The 18,838-nt window shown below is 47.1% G+C and overlaps 1 protein-coding gene across 2 annotated transcripts in view; it reads right to left on the bottom strand.

Moving 5' to 3' along the window:
- Positions 1 to 18,838, bottom strand: part of RASA1 (RAS p21 protein activator 1) — a 926,777-nt gene that overhangs the window by 195,102 nt on the left and 712,837 nt on the right. The window contains exon 23 of one of the 2 annotated variants that reach the window (XM_086960861.1): positions 7,276 to 7,323. The exons of the other annotated variant lie outside the window; for it this stretch is intronic. Coding sequence (XP_086816987.1) covers positions 7,276 to 7,323 — 48 coding nt within the window. The remainder of the gene's footprint in view (positions 1 to 7,275; positions 7,324 to 18,838) is intronic. 2 annotated transcript variants of the gene reach the window in all.

Below are 18,838 nucleotides of genomic sequence, written 5' to 3'. Positions count from 1 at the left end.
GCCGGAGACCAGTGACCCCTGATCTTCACCTCTCCCATGTGGCTGTCCCATTCCAGAAGTGAAGCATCCGTCACAACTGTGAAATCTGGTTTGGTAAGGGAGAGAGGTCTGCCATTGACCAAATTGCGGTTCGTTAACCACCACTGCATATCCTTTGCATTACCTTCAGAGATCTGAACAGCGTCGGTGAGATTTCCCCGATGATGTGCCCATTGGAACTTCAAGTCCCACTGCAGAGCCCGCATACGCCATCTTACATGTCTTACCAATAGGATGCAGAAGGCCATGAGACCCAACAACCTCCGAGTCAACTTCACTGAAATCAAAGATAGAGGCTGAAACATCAGAATCATAACCTGAATATCCTGGACTTACTGCTCGGGAGGATAAAACCGAAACTGCACTGTGTCCAGAACAGCTCCGATGAAACGGAGAGTCTGAGAAGGAGTCAGGTGTGACTTCGGCACGTTCAAAGAGAACCCCAGCGAATGCAGAGTGTTAACTGGAGTCGGAAGTTGGGAGACTACTGCCTGGGGCGAAGTTGCCTTCAACAGCCAGTCGCCGAGGTAGGGGAAGACTGACACCCCTACCTGTCCAGGTGAGCTGCAACCACCGCCATCAACTTGGTAAACACCAGAGTGGCATTGGTAAGACAGAAGGGGAGCACGGCAAACTGAAAGTGCTCGAGGGCTAGCTTGAAAGGCTGGTAACGCCTGTGGCCCGGCAGGATGGGAAAAAAGAGATCCTGCAGGTCCAACGCTACCATCCAGTCTTCTTGGTCTAGGGCAGACGAGACCTGAGTGAAAGTGAGCATTCTGAATTTCTACTTTTTGAGGAAGAGATTGACAGTCCGAAGATCCAAAACGGACATAGCTTCTTGGTTTTTTTTGGGAATCAGAAAGTAGAGGGAATAACAGCCACTGCCTACTTCTGAAACTGTGACCCTCTCTATAGTTCCTTTGGCCAAAAGAGCTGTAACTTGCTCTTGGAGCAACTTTAAATGATCCTCCGCCAGCCGTTCCTGAATTAGCGGAATAGGAGGAGGAAAAGAAAGGAAAGGAAGAGAATAGCCCTCCTAGACGATCTGCCAAACCCACTTGTCTGTTGTTAAAGAGCTCTAGGGGGGAGATTATGAATTCTCCCACACACTGGACTAGTGTGATCCTGCAGAATCAGCCTAGGAGTACTGGGAGGCTGCGGCTGCCAGGGTCTGTGTAGTAGACGAGTTCTGGCCTCCTTTCCGAGGACAGAATGTACCGCGTCCACGTCCACGCACAGCTTTGCTAGTCTGAGCAGGTAGGCTAGGATAGGGTCGACGTGGCTGGAAACCCCTTCCGTTACCACAAAAAGGGCGAAAGGAAGACTGGCCGCGAGGAGAGACCCAAGTATCTGGCCGTAGCTTGAGAGTCCTTGAACGTAACTAGGGCTGAGTCTGCCTTTTCTCCAAAAAGTCAGGTTTCATCAAAGGGCATGTCCATCAAATTGGCTTGGACATCCCAGAGAAGCCAGGCGTGGTGTCTCAGGGCCACAGTCGTTAAAATCGATCTGCCCAGTGAATTGGTTGTGTCCAAACCAAACCGTATAGGGAATTTTGCTGTATCCCTTCCGTCCTTGACCGCTTGGGAGAGCACAGCCCGGGCATCCTCCCGGACTTGTGGCAGCACATGCGCAACCGTCTCCAACCGTCTCTCAAAGAGAGTGGGAGAAACAGCCCAATAAGCATGCAGTATTCACTGAATGCAATGCCAGACTGGAGGAAGAAAACATCATCTTCCCAAATGAGTCCAGTCTCTTGGATTGCCTATCCGCAGGGGTGGAAGGGAATGCACCTTGGGATATAGAGGCCCCCACCACCAAACTTTCTGGGGTGGGGTGTTGGCTGAGGAACTTTGGGTCGCCCGGAGCTGGGCGATGGTGGCGTGCAATCGTCCTATTGACAGGAGCCCCTGTGCTAAGCTTGGACCATGTTCCAAAAAGGATGCATGTAAGTGCCTTATTAAAGGACAATAAGGGTTCAGAAGTGGAAGCCCCAGGCTGAAGCACTTTGGTAAGGAGATTAGTCCTGACCTGCACTGAGGACAACTCCAGTCCAAGCACCTTTAGCTGTCCTCTTAACCACCATGGCATAGGACGCACCTGTAGGAAGGTAGATCCTGACTATGGTTGCCCCCAACTTTTTGCCCTGTGTTTTAGCTGGTTTTTGACATAGTTGGCCTGGGACCCTGCCAATCAGGACCCCAGGCCTACTGCTCTCTCTGTAAAATGGATTCCATGTACCTTAGGTACATATCCAATTGGTACTGGGCCACCTTATCAGACCCTGTAACTCAGGGCATAGGTGTACCCAGGGCCTACCAGGGGCTGCAGCATGTATTATGCCACCCCTGGCTGGCCATCTAAATCTGACACAACTGGCTGCACGACAGCTGGGGCAAGGTGGTGTAATAACCCTTTGCTTTAGATATAGTATACCTATATCTAACCCTAAAATTGACACATAGATTCCTATCAGTCACTCCTATGGCAGGCCTTGACAATCCTGAAGGCAGAGTGCTTGGAATCGTGTGAGCTGGTGCTCTGGCATGAGCCGAGCCCGTCTGCAGCTTGCGAAACCAAGTCCTAATAGCTGTTCTATGATAACGCGTACCATATACTCTTAAGTGCATTATAATCCTCGCGGTTATTTGCTATCTTTGGTATCGCTTTATCAAAACATGTCGAGTAAGGTGTCATACGAATTGGAATACTAACCCCTCGCCAATTCTGGCGACGGGGTTAGCATTCCACCCTTCTAGAGGGACACGACATGTATGTAACTGTGAACCCCGGTTAAAGTTGACTCAAGCCTCAGCATCACAAAATGGATGCTGCCACCACAGATACAAGTCTGACCCCCTGCTGCTGGGAGTCCTTCCAGCGAGGGAGGCTTGGACAAAGGGTTTCCTGTCAGGGGCGGTGCTAGCACCATCCCAGACAGGGTTTTGTGTATCCTGGGTAGGCAGGGCTTTAGAGGAAGGTGACTGCAAGTGGCACCCCGGTGCTCACTATGCATCTGCCGGCTAGAACCAGTTCCAGGGGCACACCAGCCCCTGAGCTGGGGAAAGTCTGGCATGGGAGAGGGGTGTAACCACCCCCCTTCCTGGTCCCACCCATGGGCAGGACCTAGTCGCGTGCCAGCCCCTTTTCCTAGTATAAAGATAGGAGCGGGCCCCCTTGCAAATGAGATCATCTTTGAATCCTGAAACTACTTTCTACGAAAGGAACTCTCGGCTTCTTCTCAAGATTTCTCCCTTGTGACTAAGGAGTAGTCACCCTGCACCCGCAGGCACCATCTAAGAACACTGCGGTTTGCTGCACGTCCTTCCTCCGGAATCCGACTGACCAGCACGACGAGACCCGGCTTCCCTGGCACCTCTGACCTCTACCTACATCGTCAGCTCAGCTGAGATCCGTGGGTGTGACGAGACCTCGAGGGACTGGCCATCTTCAGAACTGCACGACGCTTATCCAGCACGACCGCCGAGGGATCCTCGAGTGAGTGCTTTGGGGTTCAAGAAGCCCTAACCCTGAGCAGCTCCAGCACCGAAGTCCAGCCCCCCAGCATCCACCAGACCTGCGTGGGGCCCTTCTGCACTTTGCTGCTCACCGCGTTGTCCGGCTACTTGCCTGCTGGCTTGTGGCCCTCTTGACGACGCACCACGACGAGAACACCGCTGGTCTGGTTGCTCCAGACTGGCCCTTGCTCCCCTTCAACAGAGGAGCACCCCGGACCCTCCTGGTCCACTCCAGACGCCATTTGAAGTCCACCGCGTGGGCTTGCATTTGCCAAGACTTGTTGCCCCAATCCTGGGTCCAGCGACGTCGACAGCAGATACCATCGTAGGACAGCTCGCACCTCCATCCTGGTCGCCGACAACGCCTCCTGGTCCGTGAGACTGCAGGGCCCAGCGTCGCCCACTCACCTGGTCGAGGTGACTCAATCCGGTGCCATCCTGGTGCCCATCTGATCACTGGCTAGTGATTCAGGACTTGGTCCCCTCTGCTTACAGGTGTCCTCCATCTTCGATCCAGGCTTGGATCCATCCGAATCTCTTCACTGGTCGCCTGCCAGCAACTTCTTCTTTCAGGCTCCATAGACTGCAACGAGGATTCCCGACGTCTTTCCAGACCTATGCAGCCGCAGCCCCTGGGCTAGGTAACCTCAGCATTTCGGTGCTCCAGCATAGCCTCACTATCCAAGGGTCCAGATCCTTTTTCGTTTTAGCTCTACCTAGTCAGATTCGTCCGATAACACTAACTTTACGAAATCTAGCATCCATAGACTTTGTCCCGCATCCCGCGTGAGAGTGCACACTCTGCACCCGATCCCCCTAGGCCTCCTGCTAGTAATCTGAAGGTTCAGTAGTCAAGTCCTAGCGATCCTAAAGTCTATTAGAGTAGTACTTACCTGCTAGTAATTTCGCATTCCACTTTTAGAGTATATGGTTTTTCGTGCCCCTCGGGCATTTGTGTAAATTGTGCGACTGAGTATTTTCCTAAGAGCTTTGTATTGTGCTTAACGCCCTGTCCTCATAAAGAGTCCAGGGCTGTTGTGTTCTAAATAAATATACTTTATTTTCATAACAACTTGTGTGGTGTCCTTTCACTTGGTGTTCAAGGGGTATATGTGATGGTATAACAGCTGGCTTAACATGCCCTCTAGCCTAAAGACTGCTCTTGTCCATGCTACTAGGATAGCTGGTCTAACGGTTGACTTACAACCAATCATCAATAAGGGTCGTTTGGAATGATACACAGTGATCACTAGAATAGTGAGCACTACATATCAGGCCAACTTCTCACAGCCCCTTCTTCCATAGCCACTGTAGGCGGAGAGAGCATGCGAGTGTCTGGGGAAGTATCCAAACCACTGGTTTCCCCAAGTTCCCCATACCAGTCCATTGTCTCCTCAGAGACATCCTGGTTCTCAAGAGGGTCTCGGGATTCCTCCCATTCCTCTCCTGAGCCCAGCACGTCCACAAAGTACTCTGGAGATAACATAAAACCCCAGGGTTCTGTCAACGTCGTAATCGACGTTGCTAGACGCCGTTCCAGCTCCGTGTCATCGGGGATGAGGATGGGGCTTGCGCCACCGATGGGCATCGGCGACGTCATCGGCACCGATTTCGAATTCAACGCCAGGGAAGGTTGCGTTTGGATGACGGGCATAGATCCGGATCCATGATCGGATTCCTGAGGCCCCACCGGCGCCATTGCCGGAGAAAAAGGCGTCCAACCCAATGGGGCCCCATCCAACCCTGAAGGCTCACCAACATGGTCATTCCGCTCAAATACGCGGCACATGACCTTGTAATACTCTTTAATTTGAGCGCAAGTCGCTCCAGCTCCCGTAAAGGGTGGAAGGCGCGAAGTCAACTCTGGCTCCAGCTTCGCAGAACTGTGCCTAGAACGTCGGTGTCCCTACCTTTCTCAATGACACACGCCAGTTGAGGTTAAGTTGAAGTCCGCTTGGTCTTCTTCTTCTTGTGCCTCACCCAGAGTGTCCAGAGGACCTCGAATGAGAGGAGGATGACTTAGGGCTCGGTGAGTGGTCCCACGACCACATCTTCTAAGAGGACCGTGACCTCCTCGGGTCTCGCTTGATGGTACCGACTGCCGGGCTGCAAGCCATTTATTGCTCGCTACCACAAGGTCTTAGGGGCCATCGCCAGACAGTCTGAACAAGATCTCCTATTGTGGTCGCGTTCAAGACACCACAGACATACGCAGTAGGGATTGGTGACCGACATCATGCAGGAAACAAGTCCTGCATGGTTGGAAACCGGTCTCTCTCGAGGACATCCCTCGCACACGAAGACAAATCCAAAAATATCGACAAAAGTCTAGAAAAAACCTGCCAAAAAGCGGAAGAGGGGGAGGTCTTCCCAGATCGGCACTTAACTGGTGCGGAAAGAAAAGAACAGACATCCGCACGACTCAGTGGCTCCTATATAGGCAGAGCGACGTCATAACCGACGCCAACAACGTCACGCGAAGCCGAATGTAGCCAACCGACATCGCACGCAAGAGGTATTGCTCAGAAAAGGTTTCCAGATCCAGCCTGATGCCTAGGAGATTCAAGGTTAAGGAATCTGCAGCTAGAAGTCTCTATCAGATATGGGGATGCATAAGCTCCCTGATTTTCAAGGGATGGTGGAAGGCATATGCTGAGTTGAGGCATATGCTAGTTGAGGCATATGCTGAGTAGCTTCCGCCCACCTTCAGACAGAGTGATTTCTGGGGACGTCTCCCAGATTTTGTAAAGAACATTGGTAAGCTTGACTCGCTGATATAATTTAATATACTTTGCGGTGGTTGCAGAGTGGAGGTGGAGCCCTTTCGCTACATAGCCTGGGTTCAATATATACATTTTTATGCAAGGATGGGTTGATTCAATTTTGGGGGGAGTGGGGAGGCAGGACATGTCATGATTTTGTACTGCTGTCTAACTATGCTGCTACTCTGTGGGGCTGTTGTATGAAGTAATATGTTTTATTATTGTTGGTTGTGATTTCAACTTTGCATTTCCCCAGAAAATTCATAATTAAAAACAAAATCAATAAAGGACGTAGGTGCAAAATACAAAACAAGAAAGTTTTCTGAAAAATAATAAAAACAAAAGCAGTGCCACCCAGCTAGCAAAACAGTGGCAATATGAGTGACTGAAGAAAATATAAAACTGATATGAAATGTACACATTTTAAATTACATTTGCATGTAGTGTGCATCATATGAGAAACAACAGTTTGTTCTTATATGTCACTGTGCACACACTTTAGGTACCAGTGATTTGAGTCAATTAGATGGTCAAGCATGAGCAGAGGAACTAAAACATACAGAAAGGATACGTCCTTCTAGCGGATATTCTTTTTTTGAACAGATTTGTATATAGTTTAAAAAACACAGAGTGGGTGTTTGTGGTCCCTACAATGTGGCTTTTGGAAGAGAACGGATGCAGCAGCATCTACAAATTAAGTTTCTCTGGGCAAGATAGCTACATATTGGGCATACAGTCCAAAAAGATAGTATTCTCATTTTCACACGATCATGACATAATAAATATTTTCAGACTAATGAAAAGCACAGCAAATGTAAATCACCGTCGGTTTTGGCTCGGGTGATCGTGGCACAAGAAGAACACAAACGATGCACTACACGTACAATGAAATGAAGATCATGCGACGTTAAGTGCATAAGCAGTCACCAATTAAAAAGTATAAAAAAACTTGGTCTTACAGCTTCGGAGATAAAAATGCAGGACTGGGGCACATCATCATCCCGGCCCTCCAGTGCCAATCAGAATAAAAGGAATTGTTGTTAGATTATGTTTTACAATTCACATGCACAGAGAGGTTATCAACAGTTCTAAAACATGTAGGACATTCTTTACATCCTACATCATGCACATGAATGTTTCATAATCTGTTCATGATGAAAGTGCTTCACTCCACGTGTTCAGAATGCAATTAAAACTGACATCTGATTTCACAAGGCAGAAGAGAGAACCACTGCATTATTTCGCCCTCCATGGATCTTTAGATTTTAGAACTCAGCAAGTCTCACAGCAAAACAGTATAAAAATAATGATGTGCAATACATTTAACATTACTAAAACTATTTTTATTTCTCAAATCACAACAAGTTACTTATAATTTATTTCTAATCCGGCGGTTTGGGAGAAAATACATACAAAAGTATGGTTCCCACACTTACATTTTGTTTTAAGCCGACTACTACAATATGTCCCCCCCCCCCCTTCATCTTTTCACCTGTTATTGTGTCGTTCAAAATACAGAGCAGAGAAATGGGTCAGCTAACTTTAGCCATGGGCTAAGCTCACTGTGAGGAGCACATCCACAAAAATAGTTTCCTGAAGTGCCAGAGACTAATATGGCAATGTATGCCTTTCGAGACCAAAATAAATCAATTTTAGCTTTTTAATTGATGGGGACTTGGTAGCTTCTCCAAACATAATGTTTGGGAAAAAAGCATGGAAAAACAAAACAAGCACTGACAAATTTAAAAGGTTACTGGTCAACACTAGACCTACTTGGCTTTATTAGTACTTTTCTTTCCATCCCTTTAGGACAAATGTGAAGTCATACTTCTAGTAATATTCCTCTAATGTCAAAGAATAACGAAGTAGTCTAGGAACCACATAAGGATTATGATCTTGAAATTAATAACTCACTTTAAAAAAAAAATCATTTAAAACATTTTTGCAATGCATATTTAGTAGCAATTCTCTGGCGAGGGGAGACTCTCATGCTGTCGCAGGTTTCGTCACACATTTTGGGAGATTGTCTTATCACTAGAGCATAATCACAGGACAACAGTTTCAGTCTGTGCCAATATCAGTTATACTAATATTCACAAAAAAACAAAAAGTGTGAATGCGATACTGGATACCTGAGGGGAGTGAGGGGAGCTTAGAACGCTGGTATAAGGATGGATTGCCCAAAGTGGAAGTGAGTCACAATGTTTGGTAAGGCGGCCATCCGAGTCCTTAGCACCAATTTGCCAGGAAAAAATTATGTAGAGTAGTTGCACCAACCTTGCCTGCAGTTAATTCATACAACAAGTGCCCGTAATTGTAATGAGGAAGACAATCTGCAAAGTAAGGGGAAGAAGGGAGACGCTATGCATACGTTCAAAAGGAGTACACAAGATTAATGTCAAGTAAAAGTTAAGGACCTGCTGCAGCATCTCGAATGGCTTTCGAGTGAACTTACATCAAACCTTTAATAAATGTTCTCACAACAAGTGATTTGAACAAGGGTGGTTGTCCCAGCATAGGTTGAAAGGCTGAAAAGACAAATAACCTTTCATAATGCCCATTGCAAGGTCTTGTTATGCTAAAGACAAAAACAAAATGATGTCTGGCAGATTTGTCTGTCACGGGTCAGTGTCCCAGGCACCACACAAAGTTACAATTTTGTTCCATTACTCAGCATAAATAGATTTTGTTAAGGGGTGTCTCGCAGTGAGGATGACATTCACCAATTTAGGCAGAAAACTGTTTACAGTAAATTGCTGCTACTCAATCTCCACCGACGGAGGTTCTCCCGAAGTGGTAGCCTGATCAGAGAACAGATGCCCATGCTCAGGAGTTCGGGGTACCAAAATCTCTTGGCTTGATCTGGCCATCTCAGGATCTGATGTAGAAGCCACTTGTGATTGATCAGATGACATCTGCTCAGTTCCGTCACTTTAGGATTCAGATAGGTGACATCCTGAAAGATACTCAGACACTCCAGAGGCACAAAGCCTCCTTGCACTGGGTCCCACTACATGCTGCTTGTTGAAGTAACATAGGTTCGTGGGAACCCGCACCAGCTTCCTCTTGATGGATGGCTGGCTGGAAGGCCGTCAGGGTCAGATTAATGTTACACTGCTCCAGAAGGCTGATAAGGAGCCGATCTTCTGGAGATCAGAGTTCTCTGATCTCCACTTCCCCAGGTAGCCCCCACGCACCACCAAACCCAGTAGTATTGCATCTGTCAACAGTGTCAGCTCTGGGTGGGGAGAGAAAGTGGACTGCCATATGACAAATTGTGACCAGTCCGCCACCACTGCAGACCTTGAGCAGCTTCCTTTGAGACCTGGATGGTGTCGGAAAGGCAATATTGATGCTGGGCCCATTGGGATTTCAGCTTCTATTAAAAGGCTTGCATATATCACCTGCCATAGCTGACAATTAGGATCTACTAGGCCAATAAGTCTCAGAGTCACACTCACCTGGATCTAGGGTTGAGCCTTGAACATCAGGGCCATAGCCGAGATTTTCTTGACTTGTTGGTGTTGAGGAAAAATGTTGAAAAACACATGTCAAAAACAGACAGAGGTGTAGCTCTTCTCTTGGGTCTTGGCTGGCGCCGAAAGAAAAGAACTGATCTCAGCACACGAGGTGGCGCCTATATAGGTGCAAAAACAACAGTTGATGGACGGAATGATGAAACATTGTCCAACATTCACACCCAGCACAGTGATCTGGGACTAAGTCCATTGGTTTTTGCACACTATGCCATTTCAGATTAGACACAACCATATGGAATTCGGTCTTGAGACTGCTCCCCATGAGAACAGTCCAGCTCGTACTGCCAGACCAGGTCCTTCCTAGACCACAAACAAGCATCCTGGACCTGTCGCAGGGTATCTCCGCTCATCAGCCAGGCTAGCATGACTCCAGTGGCATGGTGAGCACAGGCCCCACATTTAGGTATACCCTTCCCACTTAGGGTGACAAATGCAAAAACAACAATTGATGGATGGATTGCCGAGACAATGTCAAACATTCACACCCAGTAAAGAGATCTGGGCTTAAATCCGTTGTCTGTTTTCACACTATGCCATTCCAGTCTATCACTTATGTGTCTTTTGCTGTTTTGTCCTAAGTGCGCCAGTTATGCCCAGACGTGAGTCCCGGGGTCATTGTACCACTAGATCCAAGCTAGCCTGGCTGATGAGGGGTGATACTCCAAAACCGGTCCCAGGATGCCAGTTTTTGGTTCAGGGAGGACCTGGCTTGGCAGTTCGGGCTGGACTGTTCCCATGAGAAGCAGGGTGAATAATGATTTGTATATGGCTGGATCTAAACTGGGGTGGCTTGGTGAGCAAAAAAATAGATTAATTTGAGCCCAGATCTCTTCTCTGGGGGTGACTGATTTGTTCTGTATTATGTCCATCATGTGTGTGTCTTTTGCCTATGTGGGTGAGACGGACGTCACTTCCGGTGCCGACAACGATACACGGAGCTGACCGAAGCCACCTACTGGCACACAGAGGTACTGTTCGTGAAATATATTCCGGAGCTAGTCTGACGCCTGGGGAAATTCAAAGTTTTGGAATCTGCAGATATAAGTCACTTTCAGATAGTTCAATGCACTTGGAACGGTTACGTGAGAAGAGACCCTAAACAAACTGAGGATGTTCATAAGCAGTAGTCCTATGATACTAGAGAACAGTCCAAACAACAAACTAGGCAAAAAGCGTGGGAAAATCTGCAGTGCTAATTGCTATTTCAGCTATTTGATTGTGACTAGTGTTCTGTCCTTAATTATATTGTAATAAATAAATAAATAAATAGGGAACCATATGAGTAGACTTGCAATAGATCAATTGTAAATCCCAGCCGTCAATATCTAGTTCACAGATATTCTGAAATCGGATCTGACTGAAAACACAGGAAAAAGGGAGGGATGTACACTGTTCCCTCTCTGTTTTGCTTTATTGAACCCTGGGTATTAAAATTGGAAAAAATAAGCAAATTGCACAAGTTGTGTAATAATCTATCTGTAAGAGACATTAGCTACTGATAGATTCCTTACCTTAGAATATCCCCAGGCGTCCGACTGGATCCGGAAAGTTTTGCTTAGCAGTATCCCTAAGCGTCAGTAGGTGGCATCCTGGGGCTCCGCATCCGTCACTGGTTTCGCAAGTGCCGAGATGACGTCACGGAGACTACTTAGGCTCCACCCATGTGCGCGGATTGGTGTCAGTACAACGCGATGTATTACAACGCGTTCCGTTACAACGCAGATTTTACAACGCGGGATACATTACAACGGATGTCATTACAATGCATGGCATTACATCGCAAATGCTATTACAACGCATGGCATTACATCGTAAGTATAGGTAAGTATAGCTTTTTTTAAAAATGTTATTTAGTTTATTGTAATTAATTTATTTAAAATAATTTAATTAAAAGACATTTTAAAATTGTCATTAAATTAATTTAATTAAATAATATCTATTTAATAAATAATATCTATTTAATAAATGTAATTTTATTAAAAATAGTAATTCATTTAATTTAATTAAAAAATGTAATTAGTGTAAAATAATTAATTTAATTTATTAAATATATATTAATCAATTTTAAAATGGTAAATATATTTTAATTATCCCAAAACCCAAACCCTGCCCTAAAACCTAAAAACACCCCTGTACCCCAAAACCCAAACCCTACCCTAAAACCTAAAAACACCCCTGTACCCCAAAACCCAAACACTGCCCTAAAACCTAAAAACACCCCTGTACCCCAAAACCCAAACCCTGCCCTAAAACCTAAAAACACCCCTGTACCCCAAAACCCAAACACTGCCCTAAAACCTAAAAACACCCCTGTACCCCAAAACCCAAACACTGCCCTAAAACCTAAAAACACCCCTGTACCCCAAAACCCAAACCCTGCCCTAAAACCTAAAAACACCCCTGTACCCCAAAACCCAAACCCTACCCTAAAACCTAAAAACACCCCTGTACCCCAAAACCCAAACCCTGCCCTAAAACCTAAAAACACCCCTGTACCCCAAAACCCAAACCCTGCCCTAAAACCTAAAAACACCCCTGTACCCCAAAACCCAAACCCTACCCTAAAACCTAAAAACACCCCTGTACCCCAAAACCCAAACACTGCCCTAAAACCTAAAAACACCCCTGTACCCCAAAACCCAAACCCTGCCCTAAAACCTAAAAACACCCCTGTACCCCAAAACCCAAACCCTGCCCTAAAACCTAAAAACACCCCTGTACCCCAAAACCCAAACCCTGCCCTAAAACCTAAAAACACCCCTGTACCCCAAAACCCAAACCCTGCCCTAAAACCTAAAAACACCCCTGTACCCCAAAACCCAAACACTGCCCTAAAACCTAAAAATACCCAAACACCCCAAAACATATACATCAGTACCCCAAAACATATACTCCTATACTCATACTTATTTAAAAAAATACTTAAATTAATATATTTAATTTATAATATTTAAAAACGAAATAAATATTTTTTTATAATTAATAATAAATAAATCAATTATAAAATATAAAATAAAATAAAAATAAAAAATTAAATACTTACCAATACTTACGATGTAATGGTATGCGTTGTAATAGCATCTGCTATGTAATGCCATGCGTTGTAATGGCATGCATTGTAATGGTATTTGCGATGTAATAGCTGCATTGTAACAGCATTACGTTGTAAAAGATGCGTTGTAAGAGTAACACACCATGTGCGCTGATGTCAGTTCTGTACACAACTTTCCGCGCCAGGAACGCAGAGCCATGCAAGATACTGACCAATGGTGCATAAAACTAGGGCCCTGAAAGGGATGACCTTAACCCTAGTAGTCAGTTCGCAGAACAGGGAGGATGGGTGGGGCGGTAAGGAATCGATCACTAACTAATGTCTCTTACTGATATATCGTTACACAAGTAGTAACTTGGCATCTGAAAGAGACACGTTAGTGATAGATTCCTTACCTTAGAATAGATACCCCAGCAATACCAACCCAGGTGGTGGGTCTGCGAACAAAATGACACCAGAAAGTCACGGTGCACAGAACGGCCAAAGAAGCCGTGTCTCCGGACGTGATTGTCAAGGCAGTAGTGCTTGGTAAATGTGTGCAGCGAGGCCCACGTGGCTGCCTGACAAATGTCCTGCAAGGGAACGCCGCGTCCCAAGGCAGTAGTGGCTGGCTTGCCCTGGTGGAATGGGCACACAGCCCCAGAGGAGGCTCTTTCTTAGCCAAAGAGTAACAGGCCTTGATGCAGAGAACGACCAACCGAGAGATGGTCCGTTTGTGCACGGCCCAACCTTTTTCGACACCCACGTATCCAACAAAGAGCTGGTCATCCACCCAGAACTGTTGCATATGCTGGAGATAGAAAGCAAGCGCCCGTTTTCGGTCCAGACAGTGGGCAAAGTGATGGTCTGCCTGATGTGGAAGGGCGTGACAACCTTTGGCAAAAAAGAAGGACGGGTCCTCAGAACCACCTTGTCTGGATAAACAGGGTGGAAAGGAGGTTTAGAAGAGATCGCCTGGAGCTCACTCACCCTTCTGGCAGAGGTGATAGCTACCAGGAAAGCTGTCTTGAGAGGGAGAAGACGTAAGGGACAATTATGAAGGGGCTCATAGGGAGCACACATCAGAAAGGTCAAGACTAGATTCAAGTACCAATGAGGCATTATGAAAGGTACGGGTGGAAACGTATGCATAATGCCTTTGAGGAAACGGTTAACAACAGGGGACTTAAAACGAGAAGGCTGATCTGGAAACCGTAGAAAGGCGGAGATGGCCGAAAGATAACCTTTGATAGTGCCCAGAGCAGAACCCTGCTGGGACAAGGAAAGGAGGAACAGACGACCATGCCACAAATTTGTTCAACCTGCAGGCGTATACCGTTTTAGTGGAGGGACGCCTGGCTGTCAAAATAACATCACAGTCTTTGGGAGGAAGGTCGAAAGCTGTCAACGTCGCTGCTCAATCTCCACGCATGGAGGTGGAGGCTGAACAGTTTTGGGTGAAGGACCGTCCCCTGCTGCTGCGAAAGAAGATCCTCCCAAAGAGGCAGACGGATCGGGGGACCGCCCGCCATGCTGAGTAGCTCGGGATACCAGTATCTTCGAGCCCAATCTGGAGCCACAAGGATGACTTGGGCCCGGTCGCGCCTGATCTTCTTGAGCATTCTGGGCAGAAGTGGTATAGGTGGAAAGGCGTATAAAGGGCCGCAACTCCACCGACGATGAAAGGCGTAGCTGAGCGAGTGCCGCCTTGGAAATTCCAACGCGCAAAACTGATGACATTGCGCGTTCTCTTCGGTGGCAATTAAACCTTGCGCCACGTCCGATTCCAGACGCCATTCCTGATCCATCAAGCACCAGCGGCGGAGTTCGTCCGCCCTGGCGTTCTGAGAACCTACCAGGTGTTGAACCACCAAGGTAATGTCTTGATGTTCCAGCCATGTCCAGAGGCGCAGTGCCTCCTTACATAGGGTCCAGGACCCCACCCGCCTCGTTTGTTGCAAAACCACATGGTGGTGGTGTTGTCCGTGAACACCTGCACCACACTTCCCCGGATTGAGGGAAGGAATACTTTCAGTGCAAGTCAGATCACCTGAATCTCCAAAAGGTTGATATAGAGCAGGGACTCCGCCGGAGACCAGAGGCTTCTGATTTCCTGCTCTCCCGAGTGGTCTCCCCATCCGAGGAGGGACACATCCATCACCACTGTGTGCTTCGGTTGGGGAAGGGAGAGGGATCTGACCTTGACCCAATCTCGATTCGCGAGCCACCACTGCAATTGTTGAGCAGTGCCCTCCGAGATCTGGAGATGATCGGACAGGTTGCCCTGATGTTGCACCCACTGGAACTTCACTTCCCACTGCAGAGCCTGCATATGCCATCTGACATGTGTCACCAGCAGGATGCAGGAGGCCATCAGGCCCAGAAGCTGGAGAGTCAACCTGACAAACCAGGGAAAGAGGCCGAAAGATCGGAATCATAGCCTGAATATCCCGGACTCCCTGCTAGGGGGGAAAAACCCGAAACAGCGTCAAATCCAGAACCGCTCCGATGAAGGGGAGCTTCTGAGAGGGACTCAGGTGCGACTTTGGCACATTGATGGAGAACCCCAGCCAATGCAGGAGGTCGGCTGTAGTCTGAAGGTGGCTGACGACTGTTTGGGGTGCGACCACTGCCATCACTTTCGTGAACACCCGAGGGGCGCTGGTAAGGCCGAAGGGGAGCACGGCAAACTGAAAATGCTCCTGGCCTACCGTGAAACGTAGGTAACGTCGGTGGGTCGGCAGGACGGGGATGTAAAAATAAGCGTCCTGCAAGTCCAACGCTACCATCTAGTCTCCAGGGTCGAGGGCAGCCAGGACCTGAGCCAGAGTCAGCATTTTGAATTTCTCCTTCCGGAGGAAGCGATTGACGTCCCGGAGGTCCAAGATGGGCGCAAACCCCCCTTGTACTTCTTGAGGACCAGAAAGTATTGGGAATAAAAAGAACCCCCTACTTCCTGCCCGGGAACGCACTTAATGGCCCCCTTGGCCAAGAGGACAGTGACCGGTTGGAGAAGATGCAAATGATCCCTCGACATGTGGTGGCACTGAGGTGACATGGCTGGAGGGGAGGACCTTGCGGATTATCTGCAGCACCCACTTGTCCGATGTGATATAGCGCCAGTGGGGGAGGTGGTGGCGAATCCTGACACCCACCGGCGTGGGGTGCTCCACGAAACTTGGAATAGGAAGGTTTGGAGGAAGGAGCAGCGGGGTATGGAGGGGGATTGACCCGCACGCTGATTTCCAGATACGCCTTTGCGGAAGCCGCAACCACGGCTGCGCTTAGGCTGGTTCTGCACAGGCGTTCGCCACCGACATATTACGGCGGCAGGCCCCATAGGAGTTAAAGCCAGGCATCCCTACATGCACCATGAGAAAAAAGGGGGGAGACAAAATTCTTGTACGTGCACAAGCTGGATCTGCGCTTGCTGGTGCAGAAAAATAAAGAACTGACGTCAGCGTGCATGGGTGGCGCCTACGTATTCTCCGTGACGTCATGTCGGCGCTTGCGACGCCAGTGATGGAAGTTGAGCAGCAAGACGCCACCTAGTGACGCATAGGGGTACTGCTAAGCAAAACATTCGGGATCCAGTCTAACGCTTGGGGATATTCTAAGGTAAGGAATCTATCACTAACGTGTCTCTTTCAGATAAATGATTTACACCAGGAGGCGCTGAAAACAAGTTCTACACCAGAGCTCAAGGTCTAAGTAGGTTTGTCCCAATGTAAGGGTCAAACCCAACATAAAAAGTTTTAAAAATTGATGAAAAAATGTGTGTATTTGCAATTCACCGAGCAGCAGATGCTGTGAAAGGCCTCAGCATATGGCAGACAAAATGCTCGGCCAGTTCCCATTTCTCTTACCCGAAGATAACTAATGGCTACGGCAATAGGAAGAAAATATTCATCTTTTGTTTGGGCAAGATAACAGTAATAAAGATGAGCATTCGCCACAGTCTTTACACTTTTCTTAAAATCTCACCAGTATCCCTATATAACCATGCTTAAATGTATATGGGACTATCATAGGTCGAGAATTAATCAAAAATCATTGATGACCGCAAGGAGTAAGGAAGTCTTATCTGCGGCATAACGAGAAATACAATTACACTGCTCAGACGCACATAGGTGACAAATGAACAGTAGATGCCTTTTTAAAAAAAAAGATAAACACTACTGGGGATTCAGGGACTGGGCTGTAATAGAGAAAGGCCACTGGAGAGCTTGCCTGATCAAAATGATATTTCAAATTAACTTCACCAAAGGAAGGAAGATTAGGCATTCTTAAAAGGCCAACGGGGAAACTTCCTGGGCAGGAGAGATGCACACAGAGGTGAGGATTTTCATATGAAAGATGTATATTCAACACAGGATTTTGTACATAAAGCATTTAGCCCTAGTTTGGCAGAAAATGACAGCAGCGAAATGCTTTGCCCTTTGTTGGTGAAATTATATGTGAATGCAAAAATGATGGATATTTGGAGGACAAGATAAAAAAAATAAAAGGTCTTTCTTTAGAATTCAAAAGCTTCATTTCAATGAAATTCTTTGTCCTGGACACTTAGCAATGCACATAATAAAATTTTGTAAAATAAAAAAAAACACTGGAACAAATTTGGTTATAAGAGCAAGTGCATGGATACTCTTGACAATGTAAAAGAAAGTTGCAGTAGCATTTTACAATACTTCACACAAATCAGTGGGGAAACTAATGTCTTAAAACGTATTTACAAGGGTTAGGGCTACAATGAGTCACAAACATACACTTACAAGATACAGGACATTTTTGTGCTTCAAGTAGATAAATGGCCCTCTCTGTAACCCGGTAATGATTGTAATGACATGCATTATCAGCGTACAATGAATGATTTAGGAATGAGTTTGAAAACAAGGAGTAGCGCCTCTTCTTTAGAGGGATGTGGCGGAGCGTAATATGTAGGCAGGGTGATGGACAGGCCTACATGAAAGGGAGTGACGTATTTCGGCAGAAAGGAAGCTCTAGTTCGTAGAACCAGCTTGCCTGGGTAGATGTTTGAGTAATGAGCCTTGGATCACAAACCTAGAAGCTTGCTGACTTTCTGGGCAGATGCTATTGCCACCAGGAAGACTGTCTTATTGGTAAGGAGCCTGGGAGGACAATTGTGCAAGGGCTCAAAGGGAGAGAACATCAGGAACATTAGGACTAGATTAAAGGTCTTAGTGAGGCATGTTGAATGGAAAAGGAGGAAATGAATGTTGCAAACTTTTAAAGAGCCTATGTATAATAGGGGATATGAAGAGGGATAACTGGTTAGGCAACCACAGAAATAATTATTTAGCAGAAAGGTTGCCCTTTATGGTGTCCAGAACAGAGCCCTGCTAGGCAAGGAAAAGAATAACTATTAGAACATGTGGAAGAGGAGGAGAAAGAGGGTCAATCGATTTTTCTGCACACCATGCTAAAAACTTGCCCCAACTGTAGGCGTATACGATTTTGGTGGATGGACGCCTGGCTGCCAAGATAATAGACCAGACTTTGGAAAGAAGCACGAAAGCTGTCAACTGTCCCCACTCAATGTTCATGCAAGACAGCAGAGCATTGACAGGTACGGGTGGAGAACCCTTCCCTGCTTCTGCGACAGACTATTCTCCCACAGGGAAGCCTGATCAAGGGACCAATGGCCATGCTCCGCAGCTCAGGATACCAAACTCTCCGCGCTTAGTCAGGAGCCACAACAATGACTTGGGCCCAGGCACCCCTGATCTTCAGAACTCCGGGCAGGAGTGGTAAGGGCGGAAAGGTGCACAGGAGGTCTGAACTCCACTCTAGAAAAAAAGCATCTCAGAGCGAGAGCCGCCTTGAAAACTCCAGTGCACAGAACTGCTGACATTGTGCGCTCTCAGTGGTGGCAAACATATCTAACCAAGACTCGCGCCGCTGAGAAAGAGACCTTGCACCACCCCCCAATGG

The sequence above is a fragment of the Lissotriton vulgaris genome, chromosome 3_1 (genome assembly GCF_964263255.1).
Source record: "Lissotriton vulgaris chromosome 3_1, aLisVul1.2, whole genome shotgun sequence".
Lineage (NCBI taxonomy): Eukaryota > Metazoa > Chordata > Amphibia > Caudata > Salamandridae > Lissotriton > Lissotriton vulgaris.
Note: the sequence above shows the minus strand (reverse complement) of the source record. Positions and strands in the feature narration are given on the sequence as shown.